Source organism: Nipponia nippon, unplaced genomic scaffold (genome assembly GCF_047370975.1).
Source record: "Nipponia nippon isolate SJK-2023a ecotype South Korea unplaced genomic scaffold, ASM4737097v1 scaffold_6, whole genome shotgun sequence".
Lineage (NCBI taxonomy): Eukaryota > Metazoa > Chordata > Aves > Pelecaniformes > Threskiornithidae > Nipponia > Nipponia nippon.
In genome coordinates, this window is record NW_028262380.1 from 74,460,372 (window position 1) to 74,476,907 (window position 16,536).

The 16,536-nt window shown below is 46.8% G+C and overlaps 1 protein-coding gene across 16 annotated transcripts in view; it reads right to left on the reverse strand.

The window, feature by feature from the left end:
• The window catches only part of JADE1 (jade family PHD finger 1), a 50,235-nt gene extending 37,918 nt beyond the window's left edge, over window positions 1-12,317 (reverse strand). For 2 of the 16 annotated variants that reach the window (XR_015699754.1, XM_087736809.1), the window contains exons 1-2: window positions 12,055-12,187; window positions 1,923-2,000 (exon numbers count right to left, since the gene is read on the reverse strand). Coding sequence is in view for 15 of the 16 variants with exons in the window: in XM_087736809.1 (XP_087592935.1) it covers window positions 1,923-1,974 (52 nt within the window). In the remaining variant the exon portion in view is untranslated. Of the gene's footprint in view, window positions 1-1,922; window positions 2,001-9,505; window positions 9,619-10,698; window positions 10,888-11,524; window positions 11,544-11,896; window positions 12,023-12,054; window positions 12,188-12,296 lie in introns of those variants that run through there. The other 14 variants (XM_087736813.1, XM_087736822.1, XM_087736816.1 and 11 more) reach the window with 14 other exon arrangements.
• Window positions 12,318-16,536: the final 4,219 nt, after the last annotated feature.

Consider the following 16,536-nt stretch of genomic DNA (forward strand, 5'->3'; position numbering starts at 1 on the left):
AAACATAATCGAGTCAAGAAAAAAAAAAGCGTAATGAAAAGGAAGTGGTATATATTTCCAACAATACTTGAAAATACTTTTAAAATTTCACTGCCTTTTGCCATTTAATTTATTCAACAAATAGTTATTCATATTAATTAGGCTTTAAAATACAGAAATCATAAGAGGGCAAGGGTTTGTTTTTCTTTCCCTAACTCATTTTCTTAGATCTTCATCTATGGAACAGATGAAAATACAGTTTTTTGCAAAACATAATTCAGTAAGGCGACAGCTCTATTCCAGATAGTTATATATCAAATGACATTATAATCAAGCATTATAATCAGCAACAGATCAGTCAACTGTATCTATTTCAGAACTTCAATTCCAAGATTATCTGCTTCATATTTTATTTGGTAAAGCCTGTAATACAAGGCATATGAAGGGATCAAAGAGTAAAAAAAAAAAACAAACAGGTAAGAGTGTGAAAATAAACACTATTATCAAAGCGAAACACTATTATATAAAGCTGCTAGGGAATGAAAAAAGGGTAAAGCAAAATTCTAATGAAAGACATCACATTTCCTGCTACTTGTCTATTTTACAAGTAAAATCACACCTTTATTTTGGGGAAGTACACATCACCTTTGAGGAAATACACTGACTTCAATTTCTATAACCCCAAATAAACTCCTCACCAAGAAAAAAGAGGTCTGATTTGGGATATTTTTCTTCCAAAATCCCCCAACTGCAGGTAGTTCTCCAAAACCAAGCCAAATCCCACACCGCTTTAATAGATTTTACTCAATCCTTATTTGGCCTAACTCCTAATCAGCTTGCTATTTCTCACCTCCTCCAATCCTTTTACCACTCCTTCATTTCAGCAATAGTTTACCTAAGGTTGTTTTAAGGTGCAGATTTGGCCATACCTGAGCAGATTCCCATGCAGCACAGACACACCTAAGAAATGCATGCAGATAAAGCAGTCACCTACGCAGGGCCACAGTGCAGCACAGGGCTACGTTCTCAAGAGTAAAGCTTTCAAAAGCACCTGGAAGACCTCCCTGATCATTTTCTGTTACATTTCAGACTGAAGTCTCACAAAAGACCTCAGATTTGAAGATGTGCACCCAGACAGATCAAATGAAAACCAGGAAAATCTCTCTGACAACTGGCTAAGCTGCACTATTGTCAAGTACAATCAACTTGCTTGTTTGGGCAAATAAAACACCTTGGCACATTTCCCAAACTGCCATTTTATCTCCCTGCCCCCCCTCCTTTTTTTTTTTTTTCTGCTTAAATGAAAGATTATCAGTCCCTGGAATTCATACACAAGACACCTATATATACCCTACAGAGCTCAGTATTAGCTATGTCACTACAGAAACAGTTACAAAAAATAAATACATTCTGTATGCAAATTACTGATTTACTGAATTCAAATTCTCAAAAGTTATTCCTCAAATAAAATAATCTTCAAACAAAGTAAGGAACAACTTTTATGCACCATCAATCTTTTCTGCTTAAGTTTGAAGCAATATACCTTTCCATTGCCTAAGAGAGCATGAGAGAACTGAAGCAAATTCAAAATCCTAATGCAAACTTCTATTAAATACTAAGCTGTGGACAATGTTAGCAGATGCCTCCATGCAAGTTCTGTCCTTGTAATGATAAATTATACTGCTTGCAAAGATTTTAAAGACAACCAACTTTTTCACTTGTTTTATCTTATTAACTAACACTGTATAGTCAATACAGTGGGGGGAATCCTGAATCTACTGTCCACCTGTGCTCAGAGTGACCGAGTTCAAAACTAGATCTTTATAATACACGCTTCCACCAGTCCAACCAATATGCAAAATGCCTCTGTCACAGAAAACACTGCATTAGAACATGTTCTCAAACTCATAACCTACTGCACTCTACAACAAAGGAGCACTTACTGCCATTGTCGTCAGAATCCTCACTGCTGCTAGGAAGCCGACGTCGTTTCATGATCTCCACGGGAAACAGCAGGCAGCCTGCAAAGCAATGAGACAGCACTTAACCCAAGATAATAACACACAGTCATCAAGTTGTGTTTCTGATGGCATTCGAGGATTTACAGCACACAAAGGAAAACAAACAACTTTAAACAGCCTCTGAAATATGAACAGTGAATATCTCAAGGATGCTTAATTAGGCAGTCATCATACCAGCAGGTGAACAAAATTGGAGAGTATCAACGACAACCCCACCAACACTTCCACCCCAAAACAAAAGCGTATTTTGTTCTGAGAGGTCTTTAAATCACTAAATATCTGCAGTCAGTGTGCTTAACTTCCCCTGCCCATTCTGACACTAGATTTGCAACACAATAACATTTTTACTGCTTGTGTAAATATTTACTTTGGCTAATATGTTTTTGGAACCATTTTATTCCTGTTTAAAGTGCCAGATTTACGAAATCGAAGATTAAAGTCATCCACTTATACATAAAAAAAAAAGAAACATCAGCAGTAGCAAGCCAAATTTTCCCAGATTAACTGAACACGCATCGTCTATGCCTTGGAAGGCACCACCCACTAAAGTAAGAGAGTTGGTTACTTCCTCCTGCAGGCACATTTCTAGTGCCATGCCTAACACCAGCTGTTTTTCAGGAATCAGACCACCAATCGATTACGCAGAAGCTCCTCCAAACTGCCAGACTTCTAGCAATACTGAGTTCAACTGCACGTGAACCAGTGATGTACAGGCAAAAAGGTCCGTATCTTTCTAACTGCTATTCACAGGGTGTTGGTATTTTTGCACGTGTTCTCTGTGGAAACCAAATTCAGAAAAATTACAAAAGCTGTGAATAGCTAGTCAGCATTTACATGTAAAAAGCTATTAAAAAGTCTAAGTTGGAAAGCAGAAAAAACATGACAAGTGCAGAAAGGCATATCCACTGGTTAAACTGACAAGGACTCTGGATGCACGTCAAATCCCCGAGTCTTTGCTTACCACATATCAATTGTGTTAGCAACAAGGTCTGGGTGTTCTGCTTGCAGCAAAGCCCTCGTACATAACTCTGGGGTGAAGATTTGGAAATCAGATGCCAAAATACTTTTTTGCTTCTAGGTAGGTGCATAAAATCTAACCTCCTCATTTTCAGGTGAGTTGGGATTTCCTAGAAACTTTTCAACAAAACTCTTTTCATTGACCCTTCAGCATACAGTTAACTACTACAACTTTGTTCACTGAGACGATATCTCCTTGTAGTAAACACAATAATGCTTTCAACTTTTGTAAGACTAATTCCCAAATAAGGAAACCCAAAAAGCCTAACCAAAGCCTGACACTATTTCCAAAAAAAAGCACAAAAATATCTTCTCTCCCAAAAGGGGTTCATATAAAAAGAAATAAGCATTTTTTTGAGGGAATTCATTTTATCATCACTAGCAAATCACAAGCAACTGAACCTGAGACTCTATTTTACACTTCCAGTGAACTTAATATAGTTGTAAGAGCCCAAGCATTGCAAGATTGCCTCCTCTTTCATATTACACATGCAGCCAGAGCTGGGGGGGCAGCGACCCTCCCACAGTGACTCTCCAGAGTGGGTTTTAATATGGCTGCCTTTGAAACATGTAACAGTTTGAGCTGCACACTTCGCTGGCTAAAGAGCAGCTGAATGGTTCACTTCACCAAGACCTTTTGTCACCATTTCATAGAGTAAAAGTTCACATATAATGCCTGATGCCAGAGAATGAAGAATCATAAATGACAACCTCTGACAGTGCTAGAAGAATTCTCTCCAAAAGAATTGCTTTGAAGCAGACCAGAACTTTGTGTGTATGGCAGATGGAAACGCTGCCAATGAATAAATACACAGACCAGCCTGCACCATCAAAACCATCTGAATACAGATCTGGTATAAATATAGTAGATCCAGAGCCAAATTCTGATATGGTCACTTACAAAGACAGAAAGCCAACATTCAGACCCAAAACAAGCTAAGACAGAACTGAAAAATCAATTAACTGCTACAAGGCCAAATCTAGGGGGATAAATATCTATTCTGTAAGGTACTTTTTCTAGTAGTTCACATGCTTTAATTAAAGGAAATATTAACAACAGCAATGTAAAACAACATACTCGCTTAGAATGGAAATATCTCCCGTGAACAAAGTAAAGAGGATATGGAAGAAAACAAAGAAAAATTATCTTAGAAATGTAACTTGTATATTCCTGGTCAAAATCCTCCCTTCTTGGTTCATTCCCACATGGTCTGAAAAGTACTGTGCACCATAAAGCAAAATAACATAGCTTGTATACACTGAGACACACTCATGAGCTTGCAATGAACAAGAAAATTTGAAATTCTGCTCCTCCACATCTTTTTGGGTAAGTGTGTTTTGAGTTCATCTTCTCCTAGCCATGCTTTCTGCAAATTCAGAAAGTAAGAAAAGACCCAGAAGCTTCTCCTTCCTACCACATCATCTTTACAAAACAAACATCTTTGTTGTTGTTATTTAAAGGAGAGAGTGGTATTCACACCTCCCAATTCAAGCACTCTCCACGGTCCTTCAGAAAGTAAGAGAAGCCAGAAGAGAAGCCACTTTCCTGGAGTACAGAGTATTAGATAAGGCAGCTAACTTCCTTGTCCACTCTAGTCAGGTTTCTGAAGTCGGCTACAATGAAAAGCCTGTGTTCTCAAAAGTAACATTAAAAGAAATACCCCATTTGATGAAGCTTCTGTGAGATTCCTTTACAGATGCACATCCTTTACAGATGCACATGGGGGGGGGGGGGGCGGAGAAGAGTTAAAATCCAGAGATCTGATTTTCCCATCTTTGAACCTAACTTGAGTTTACAGGGAGCTAAATCAGAGTTGGAAAAGCAGCATTTGGCTTCTTAGAGCAAGTCTCAAATCTCATAAGATTAACCCCCTAGAATTTTTGTCATTAGAAGTAATAAAACAGCTTTTTCCAGCTTCTAAAGTAATTTTAAACTGGTCCCACCAGATGTTCATATCCACAGTTCAGAACACACATTCTAGAGATAACACTAGAACGGCTAATAAGAATTACAACCACACAGATTGAAATGCTGCTGCTCTTAAGGGTACCACAGTGCCTGTGCCTCAAAGACTATCGGTTTCTACCAGGCGATGGTGACCTCAAAGTCACGTAAGAGCTGCATTAAAAATAAACACGGATTACGGATAGTGATGGTTAGGTGCAGATTGAAGGCGCAGGCTTTCCCTGTTCAACCACAGACATTTTCCCAGCATGTTTAGAGAATACTGTGAATTCAAGTAACGCTTTTTTAATGTTCAAGAGGAAAAAAAAAAAAACCAAAACCCAAACAAACTATAGTAACTCATTCTTCATGGGACATCTGGGACAACCTTAGCTACAAATAAGGAGGTATTTTTATACTGGAAAAGGCAGAATGAAAAAAACCCACACTTTTCAGTAAAATTACTTATTCTCTTTCCTTTCCTGATCTGAGATTTGAGTGCCAGCAATATTAATTTTCTTTGAAATTCTCACTCTTCACAGTCGTGAAAACGTTGGTATTTTTCTCTTGACTTTGACATACACTTAATATACTCAGGTGCACATACAATGCATCTGATCCAACTCTGCTCTCATTAAAACATATTCCGAAACTGAAGTAGGTCTGTCAGTTCCAACGGGTCAGAACTAAAGGCAGGTTCATCAAGACTAACTGTACCACAGCTAGTTTAACGGTACAAATTGGCTATGCCTGCAAGCAAAGAGAATTCACATGTAAGCATAAAAAGGGTGAAACATTTACGTCAAGCTTTAAGATTCATACCAATAGCAAGTAAAAACTATGCACTTAGCCTGCAACACTTGCAGGACAGGACGAGACCACCCAGGTTACTGAGCTCAATTCCCAACAACTGCATGCAACCACATAGTTGCTGTTTAGTCCAGAAGTTCCCACAAAACATTCACTGCACCCACACATGCCACAGAACGACTTCCCAACCCCCTCTGTAAAATGAATGCTGCTCTGAAGGAAGGAAGGAAGCAGCCAACCAAGCAGTGCCCTTGAACCCTGTATCTTCTACCACAAACGTTTCTACAGCTGTTTTTCCCAAATTCTTACACCAGCCCCAAAAGGGCATTTGCCCATATATTGGTTACCTGCAGAGTAAGCCCAACACTTGAAAAGCTACAACGGAGTCCAGCAGCCCAACTGTAACAAAGGCTGCTGCATCACCAAGCCAAACATTCCCCGAGTTTTCAGTAACACATGTAAATCCCTAATAACCGGGAACTTTTGTACATCATTTCAGTTTCATTTCCTTGAAAGATGATTGTTTCCTCATATTAAAACCACCCTTTCAGAAATCAGACAGACCAACACACAGCACGCTGATAGGTATTTCTCCTGAGGACTCTATCATAACATTTACCTATTTATTGAGGGAGTGAGAGGGAAGTGGACTCAGGCAAACGCCAGCCTTCAAACCGAGCACAGCTTTACCGAAACAGCCATGAGTCTGCTGGCAATGTTACCCCACTGCCAAGGGTGGAGAAAGCATCTAAGAGTGCTTCGTGCAATCACACCACCACCACAAATGGCATAGATGGGGCAAAGGCCATCACTTTTTAGCCACCAAGCACCCCCAGACGAGCTAGCCATACCAGGGCGGTACTGGTGAGGCTGGGACAGCTTACAACATGCTCTGCTGCACCGCTCCTGAGGCTGAAGGTGCTGTGCTTTACAGAGACACATCACCAGAGGCTCTTCCATCCTTTTTCATCATGCTAGCTCTGAAAGCTAAGCTCTGGGTTTCATTCATTGATTAGGTACAAACTTCAGACGTGCAAATGTAACTCTGGACTTACATGGTACGATTGCTCAGATCATTTTTAAAGGCGAGATTACAACGCCTGAAACCTTTCTTCTGGCTACTGTATTTTGGAGAGAGTGCTAAGCCTTTTTCAAAATACATGTAAAATGCTATGCAAATGAAATGACTAGATGATAATCCAATATAATCAATGTCAGGCCACAAAATAACAATTGGATTTAAATATCCATATGGAGGTGAGCAACAAACATCTAACTCTACACAAATAACTAGATACAGTTAGGAATACAGACATTTCTGCCTACTTCCCAGTATTTGCTGGCAGATGCAGTGCAATGGGTTAGAATCAGCAACGTGACACAGTACAGCAAATTTACTACTTTTACCAGAATGCGTTATCACGCTCCTCCGTTCTTCGCTCTGCGAGAGATTAATTTAATAGAACCAACAAAAACCACACTGGACAGCAATGCCAAGATCTTTCCTCTTACTTTTTTTCCTCCCAAACTGAAGTCCCAGGAGTTGCACAGATAAGAGCGAAAAAAAATCTGAATCCTTTTTCCTAGCTTCCTCAGAGCAGAAACCCAGACATTACCCCATAAAACTGGCATGGTAGCATGCACACACGTACCCCCACGTGCAACACACCACGGAACTTCTTATGCTACTACTGCACGGTTAAGAGAACCATATACTTTTTCACTCAGTTCGACCCTAAGTAGAGAGATGAGAAAGATGTAAAGTGTGTCAGCCTTTGTTATGCAAATAGCTAAACAGAACCAGATTTTAAAAAATAATTATACATGACAAAATCTACGTCCTCGGGTCAAAGGTTTTACATAGCGCAATTCTTACGGAAGTATTTTTAACTGTATAAACCTCTGGGTAAAAAGAGTGTATAATTCAAACTCTGACAGACAATTAACTGTAACCGTGTTAACGGGTGTCACTACAACAAACTGCACTGAACAGCTGCAGAGACAGAACGGGAAGAAAGCAGAATTATGACAGATGTACACCCTGAAGACAAACTGAAAAACTGGCTTTTCCTGGAAGTAACCAGCTAACTGCAATGAAACGAAGACCTAATTATCTCTAGTACACGAGAAATCACTTCAAAACACTTATTGTACAAATGGAAGTGTGACATAGTCTTAGTGAAATGAATAGTAGATGAAAGCATTTGGCTTCTACTACTGTACTCTTTTTAAATACCTTGTTTATGACACCACCCCAGTCTTCACCAACCGACACCTGACATAGGAAGAAAAAAACCTGTTTTTTTCCTCCTACGCCCAGACCAAAAAGACCCCAAACCTACATCAGAAGTAAGTTATACTATTAAAATCCACCTAAAACTTTGTAATTCCTCTTTATCAGCTATGAAAGCTTCAACAGCAACATTTTATAGACACGGAGATGCAAGAAGAGTTCTTAAATGAAATACTACAGTATTATGTAGCACAGTCCATAGTACCAAAAAGCCACAGACCTTAAATTTGGAGAAAAAAAATCCTCCAAGTCTCATGAAACAAAAAGATATGTTCCAAGGCCAAGAGTGTTCTCCACAAGGAACATTCTACTGACTTCAGCACACCTATCCAAAATTTCACAAGGCAAGGCAGAAGTACAATTTGGACCTATCAGCCCAGCGCTTCTCAGCAATCCACATGCTCATTTATGCACCTGTGCAAGGCAGCTCATAATGTTACCTTACAGTCTGGGCAGCGGCAGCAAATTATTCCCAAACTGTGCTGGTGAAACTGACTGCCCAAAATCTCAAGCAATGATAAACTGGGCTCCACGAATTAATTCAACCCACCCTGCACCCATTGCAGTTCATCTCTTCCATCTAGAAAAAGCTGTCAGCTTGGTCAGCTCCAGCTGAAAACAGGAGCGCGAAGCAGCAGTGCTAACCACATGGAGAAAACATCTGAGGAAGGACTGGAAGTTTTTTTTTTTACTGTATTCTGAGAATTGGGAATGAAACCAGAGAAGCTGGAAGGGAAATTTGCAGCTGTGAGGGGAAAGGGGAGTTTATTATTATTATTTTAAACATATGTATTAAACGTAGCTCAAAAGCAGGGAGCGAGTGGTATCTGAAGCCAGAGGGAAAATCCTGCCACTAAAAAGTACAACCCTTGCTGTTTCAACAATATCCCACTGAGTGTGAGAAACCTCTAGAAATAGAATCATAACAAGCGTATTTTGGCACAACTTTTATGAAGGTTTTTAGGTTTGCAACTGTGGGCAGCTTTTGACTTACTTAAAACACAGCGCCTGCTTAAAAAGTAAATTATTCCAAATCACAGCTAAACCTTTCTCTAAAAAGAAAAAATGGGGCTAGCAAAAAAGCATCTTCCTACTTTAACATTAAAACGTCAACTAAAATGTGTTGCTAAACGCTATCATAATTTCTAATACTACCTCACAGCTATCCAAGGAGAAGCAATCTATTTTTAACGCTTGCGGAGCAGCCACACCAACCAGCCGTTTGCATATCAGACATGGCCGGTTCTTCCTGGTCGACTGACAGGTCTCGAGATCCCACGGGCAGGATCCCACCCACGGGTGAATCTAATAAACTTTATTAGAATAAAGCCGTCAGCTGAAGGAAAAGAAAGAGGCCGAGGGAGAAGTTAGTCAGCGCAGGCACTGCGCCCGGGAAGCCTGGCTTTTTGAAGCCATCTCACAGATGAGCAGGGCCCCTACCGATCCTAACGGGCGGTCGCCACCCGTCGAGCCAACGGTTGCCAACGCAGGGCCGCCTTTCCAGAGGGCAGGAGCCGGGGCTTGAAGAGTAAATTCAAAAGCGGCGCCTCACGCCCCCCGCCCGGGGCGGCTCTCCTCCTCCTCCTCCTCCTCCTCCTCCTCCCGCAGCGATCCCACCTCAGCTCCCGGCCCGGGCAGGCGGTGCCTCAGGCGCCCGCCGGCCGTTAACGGCCGCGCCGAGGGCTCCTGGCGCCGGCTCCGGAGGCGCCGAGACGCGGCCAGCGGCGGGGAGAGGAAAGGGAGCCACCACCTCCCTGCCCGGGTGCCGCCGGGCTACGCCTCCCCCGCGGGGGTGGCACCTTCCCGGGCAGCGGCACGGCCGCCGGTTCCCATTTGAAACGGCCCGGCCCGCCTCCTCCTCCTCCCGGCTCCCTCTCCTGCTCCTCCCCGCCGCCGGCCGCACCAATCCGCTCGGCCCCGGCTGCAAATCAAACTTGGTGCCCCCGGCTCCGCTCCCTCTCCCCCAAGCCCCTGTGACAGCCGACAACGGCCAAAGCACCTTCCCCACCCATCCGCCCCCCCGCCCCATCGCCACGCTGCGGTGGAGGGCGCGGGGAGGCGGGGGACGGGACGGCGGTCTGGCGGATTGAGCAGCAGCGGCAGCAGCACGGAGGAGACTTGAGCTCGTTTTCTGTGTCTGTCTCTCCTCCCACTCCCAGACAGTTCTGGAAACTGTGTATCACCTCTTGTCACAGGAAACCAACCAGCAGGCGGTGCAAACAAACAAACACCCTGCGCCTCCACCCTCCCCAAAATAATGAACACCCCGCCGCCCAGCGCTCACCAACCGGCGGGCGCCAACGGGAAGGGAAAAGCAAAAAATAAAAAAAATTAAAAAAAAGAAAAGAAGAACCATCATCCTCCGAGCCGGCAACCACCCGAGCGCAGGGACGGGCAGGGTGGCAGCGGCAGCAGCATCAGGGCGGCTTTGTCTAATTTCAGCAAGCGGAGCAGCCGCGGGGGCCGCGCTGGGCCCGGCGCACAGAGGCACCGCGGGGACCGCCGCACGGCGGCCCGGACCCGCCTCGCTCCCCGCGCCCCGGGGCAACAGCGGAATCGCCGAGCGGCCCTGACTGGTGCCCGGGCAACTTCAGGCGTTTGCCGCCGCTCCCCCGCGCTTGTTGTTCTGTTACGTTACGTTCGCGTTTCAATACCGCCGGTGACGTTCCGCTCCCTCGTCAACAAACTCCGGCACGGCCACGCCGAGTCACAGCCGGGCGGCCGGCGGCGCAACCTCCTGCCCCGAGGCACCGGCCGGAGGGGGGCTCGTCCCGGAGTCCGCACCGCCGCCCCCTCCCGCCCTCGCACTTCGGCTCCCCGGCCCGGGGCGGGGGGCGGGCCCCGGGCGCCGCCGTGCACCTGCTGGCCGCTGCCCCGCCCGGCCCGGCCCGGCCCGGCGGCAGGGATGCCGCCCCCCGCCCCGGGCGGCGCGGCCCGCCTCCCCCCGCGCACACACACGCTCCCCAACACGGGCGCCTCGGGGCTCTGGCGAGTTGCTCCCCGGCGGGAGGCACCGTGCGCTCGCCTCGGGCGGGACACGGACGCGGGACGCGGGCAGGGGCACGCACCGGAGCGCCCGTGACAGCCCGCCGCTCTCCACCGCCGGCGGAGCGGCCACCGGCGCCCCGCAGCACGCCCTCCCGCGCCCAGCGAGCGCGCCGCTAACCGCCTGCGGCTCCCCCGCTCCGACAGGCAACTTGTGCTTCATTTCACCGATGAGCAGTTTTTATGCTTTCCAAGCGGTTTTTTTTTTCTACAAGGGGAAAGCCGGCGGGGGGGGGGGGGGGGTGTCAGTGTAACTACAAAGCTGCTTCTGCACATCAACACCTCCTCCCCCACGCACAGACCCCCGCCCCCGGCGAGAGGCGACGGGTCTGGTGGACATGTGGGTGACACGGCGACAGACGCTGGCCATGGCTCCCCCCGCCCCCTTCCCGCACATCAGTACCCGAGCAGGACCTGCGCTCTGCCATTGCCATCTGTCCGCCAAGTTGCTCCAACGCCTCCTTACTTCCCGCGGAGGGCGATGCCCGGCGGTGCCCCCCCCCCCCGCCCCCAGCCCGCAGCGACGCCCGAGGCGCGGGGCCGGCAGCGCGGTACGCCGCCGGCTCGCCCGGCCGCGGCACCTTCAAACCTGCGCGGTCCGGGAGCCCGCAGCGGGAACAAAAAGCCGCCCGCCGCTGCCGGCACCGGCCCGCCGCCCCTCCCTCCTCCCACCGCCCCAGCCCGGCACAAGTTGCTGGTGGGATAGCGGAGCCGCAACTCGGCCGCCTCCCCTCGCCCCGCACCGCACCGAGCCGCGCGGCTCTTGGCGCCATGTTAATGACGTACTATCTTATTTCCACTAGGCAGCGACCTTCGGCACGAAACTGCTCTCTCGCCGCCTCCGGAGCGACAAAAAAAAAACCCCATCAAATATGGCTGTGCTGGCGGCTCCCCCGGCTGGCGCTGCGGCGGCGGCGGCGCGGCGGCGGCGGGCACACGGTTACCTGCTGGCGGCGGCGAGGCGGCGGCGGCGAGGGCGGGCGGCGCGGCCGGGCTCCCCCTGCGCGGAGGGCGCGGGGCCGCCTCATGAGTTCGGCGCGGCGGCGGGGAGCGGGCGCGGAGAGCGGCTGCCTGCGCCACACACGCACTCACACACACACACACACATACACACACAGAGCCCGAGCCGCGCTCACTCTCCCTCTCTCTCTCTCTCACACACACACAGAGACTCCCTCTGACTGACGTTTGTACTTGTTATGGAGGAAGGACTCCGTGAATCAAACTCGTTTCTGGGTCACTGCTGCCACAGGGGGGAGCTGCTTTAATCCCCTGCCAAAACTGGAAGGCGAGGGAAGGGGGGGGATAATCATCGTGTAGCGCCGGGCTGGGGGGGCGGCGGCGGCGGCGGCCCCGGGGGAGCCGCCGTTAACTCCTGGCGGGCTTGCCCCGGGGGCTGCCGCCGCCTCCCCCGCTCCCTGGGCGGCGGGCGGCTTGCCGGGGAGCCCCTCTCTCCCGGGGAGCCCCTGGCTCCCCGTTGCGCCGACCTGGCCCGAGCGCGGGGGTGCGCGGCCGCCCGGCTCCTGCCGCCTCCTGGCTGCGATCGAGGCGGGCTGGGAGATGAAGCTGGGAGGCCAGGCTGCGGGGCGGGCTGCGGGGAAGCCATCCGCGCCCGGGGCCCGCCGTGGCACTGCTGCCCTGCCACGATTCGCTCTTCGCTCCGGAAAATTGAAGCCCATTCCACAACCAGGCATTATAACGCTCCACGGGCTCCCCACGCGTAACACGAAATTCACTATTTTTCAGGCGGAGAAACCGAGGCACGCAAGAGTTAAACGCTGTGGCCACATACGTAGCGCGTAATTGCCAGGGCGAGAATAAAACGGCAGGCTCCCTCTTCTCAGCCCCCCCGCGTTATCCCCCAGCTCCCTAACTTCAGTACTTCTCAAAGACTAGAAAGAGCTAACGCACACGGCGGTTCCGTTCACGTCTTTCTAGCAGGGAACGAAATTATCTGAAATTGGCACCAAATTACATACTAAACTTCCCATTCTCACAAAAGTATGTTTGAGCGCAGATTTCTTTATTTTCCACATAAATCGCTTTACCTCGCGCCATGCACCTGTGCTCCCTGGGTGAAGAACTCCCCCTTTTGAGCAGAATTCCCGAGCAAATACAGTGTGAGGTCATAAACACCACAGAGAAGATCCAGCATAATCTCAGGCACAGAATTAAGGCGATCTGTGGAAAGCAATGCCCCTAGTATGCAAATACCAATTAACGCAGCCTCCACAGCAATATTAGCCTGCCAAAGAATCACACCTCAGATCAACAGAGGAATTGGGTCGTTACTCATCCACGCAAACCGAGTCCTTTATCCTGCCGTCTCACCCACCTCCCTACCTACCCACCCAATAATGAAACAGTACTTGCATTGCCACACATCCTCAAAAGTTGTCGTTCACTACAAAAACATCCTTCCCCCCCCCCCCAAGATATTTTTTTCACTGTGAAAATAAGACAGTCGTGGTTTTATTCATAGGACAGCCTGAAGTAGCTTCAGATTTCAGAGCCTAAACCAAGACTTTGATTCCCCTTGTTTTCATCTGCACGACTATAAAAAACCCACACGCATTCTCTACGTTCTCCCGCACTTACCTGGGCGTCCAGACCTGGCAAGATACCTGACGGAGCAGCTTTGCACACATCAGCAGTCTAATTAGAAGTAGCTCCACTGATGTCATTCATATTTGCGGGACCGGGGCCTTAGCTTTCTGCCATTCATGGTGCGGCCATCAGGCACCTGTGATCACCTGTGCGACACACCACTGTTACCTGCTAAACAGTCCGCTTGTCGCCAGAATTACACTCATCCGCTCATCCTCTTGCCCCTGAGCTGCCAGGAACTACCCCATGCGCTCATTTTCAATACTGCCAAAGGATTCAGTGACTGGAGACTTTGTGGATCTGTATTACCTAAACAGCACGCGCCCACCGCTGTGCTTTGGAATAGATGAGGTCAGAGTTTTTTCACGCCGTGGCCTGCAGGCTCCTTGGGAGCTCCTGGACTACTTCTCATAAATCCATAAAAAGTAATCAGGATTGGCAAAGCTACTGTCGGTTGGCACTTCCTATACAGAGGTACGCACCTCTACTGGACGAATAGGATTTTTTTTTTTTCTTTTAAATATTGTCCATTGTAAAAGACTGAAGAATCACAGGAAACGCTGTTTGTCCCACTTTTCGGAATTCTTTCCAAGAAAGTTCAGAACTGGCTTCTGAGAAAACCTTAAATGTGAATGTGCTCTAACTTCTAAAGAAGAATGACAGAAACTTTCCTGTCTCAAACTCCTTGGATTTGAGGCAATATTTTTGTTTTTCTGGTATTAGTTTTCCTTTGCATATACAGCCAAGTTTAAGTTACATCTTATATTTTAGGAAACATTTCTCTTGGAAGCCATGCGAGGCCATACATGTAGGAACAGAACATGAGTGTTTGCAGAATGGAGGGCTGTGTTTTTGAAAGTAGCGAGTAAAAATGCTATCTAAATTACTGTAGAAAACTCACCAAATGCGAGCGCTCAAGCCGCTAGTCCAGCCTTTACGAGGAAGGTAACGCAACTGGAACACAGATGCTATTTTGTCTCTGCGTGCAGCGTATCACCGAGACTGTTCTGGAATAACATACTCATGTTTTAAAAGGAAATATTGAAAAATTGATGAGCTAGTAGCTGGAAGAATAATTTTGGAGATTATTGGAAAACGCTTCACAAAGAAAAGGTTACATCCTGTACTACTTCAACACTACAGATATAAAGTTGTAGACTAACGTAGCTATGGTCAAACAGGGAAGAATATAATAGAGCATGCCAGAGTAAGCCACTGGCATCATAACTACAAAACAGTGCTAAAAAAAAAAAAAGGGTCTACACAGGATCTAAATAAAGCAATGAGTTGTTCACTTCAGAATCAGCTCCAGCAGCTTAAGACACTGTTATGAACCCTGCCTGAGAATACCCGGGGCAGACACCGGGATGGACTGTATGAGCGGTCCTCACGTGCTTCTCTACAGGCTCAGTGCCCAGCTCAGCCTGCCCGAGCAGGCAGGCTGCCTGACAGTGAAACGGAGGAGGATGGGAAAAGCAAGCCACACAAGGCAAAGAGAGAAATCTTAATTCTGCATTAAACATCTGACTACCATCTGATTCTAAAGATTAGGAACCAAAACAGTGAGAGACGACCTCACAGTAGTCTTCTGCTACCTCCACGGGCTAAACTTCCACTTCCAAACCTCCACGGGTGATGGGTAAAATTCTGCTGGAGATAGAGTCAGTAGAAGTTTTGCCACGGACATCAGTGGGGCCAGAATTTCACCCTTCATCTCTAAGAGCTATTTACCCCCTCAGCAAAGCAGGCATTTTGTTATAATAAATAACGTCATTAGACTCTGTGCCTCACTCAGTCATCTTTACATCAGCATTAACACTCATTCCAGGAGCACGCAGAGAGTATGTATCAGGCTTGGAGTTAGGCTTTGTACTAACACACAGAGCTTCTGGTCCCTTCTCCAAGTTGTTTCATCAGATATAGTCACTCATATATTGCATTTTATTTAAATTTTTTGATCATTTATATAGTTTCTTAATGTCTCCTTCTTGACTGTTATTTCCGAGCAGATGCACAAAGCCAAGGAAAGACTATGTGGCTTTTCAGCACTTTTTTGCCAGCCTTTTGCAGAAATCTGTTGCTGCAGCAGTGTCTGATAAAATATTTTTTACTTCTTGCTTTCTTTTTTTATTTTTTTTTTCTCTTTTAATTTGATAATATTCCTTTTACACTTGGAATCTTTTCCACTAATTCTTGTAGAGTCTCTGCACATGATGGTGAAGCTAATGAAGTTGAGTTTCTCTCCACTGTTAAACTTAGCCCAAGTATTACTTCAAACTCAAAACTGTTCTTTTGCTCTTTTGGCTCCAGTTTTTAAGAACCTCTACTTCCATTTGCTCCTTTTTTATTTTGAAGATTAGAAAGTTGAGGGGAAGAACAAGGTACGGATCCAAACCAGCACTGTCAAGACTTTAGCTTGTACTTAATCTTCAAGAGTAAGAACTCCCAGAGAGCTTTCACATCTCCTGTGAGAGATGCATGTATTGCAGAGAGCTAAGGCAAATGCACAGTTAGTCCAAATCCTGTTGAGGTCCATTTTGTCTCTAGTTGGTCTACTCACATGAGCAAGGAGAAGAAAGAAAAAAAAAAAAAAAAAAAAAAGATTTTGACTCATGCATATGTAAATCTATACCGCTTACAAATTGCGTAAGTGCAATGTTTTTAACTCCTGCAGAAATAAAACTTGCTCACACGGCTTACGTGTGGTCCATAGAGGAAGACAGTTGTCACAGTTTTTTCTAATCCAAATACATCATTTATGGCAACATGGCACCTGACCACAAAATTATGCACAAAAAAAATTAATCGGTGCTCTGGCT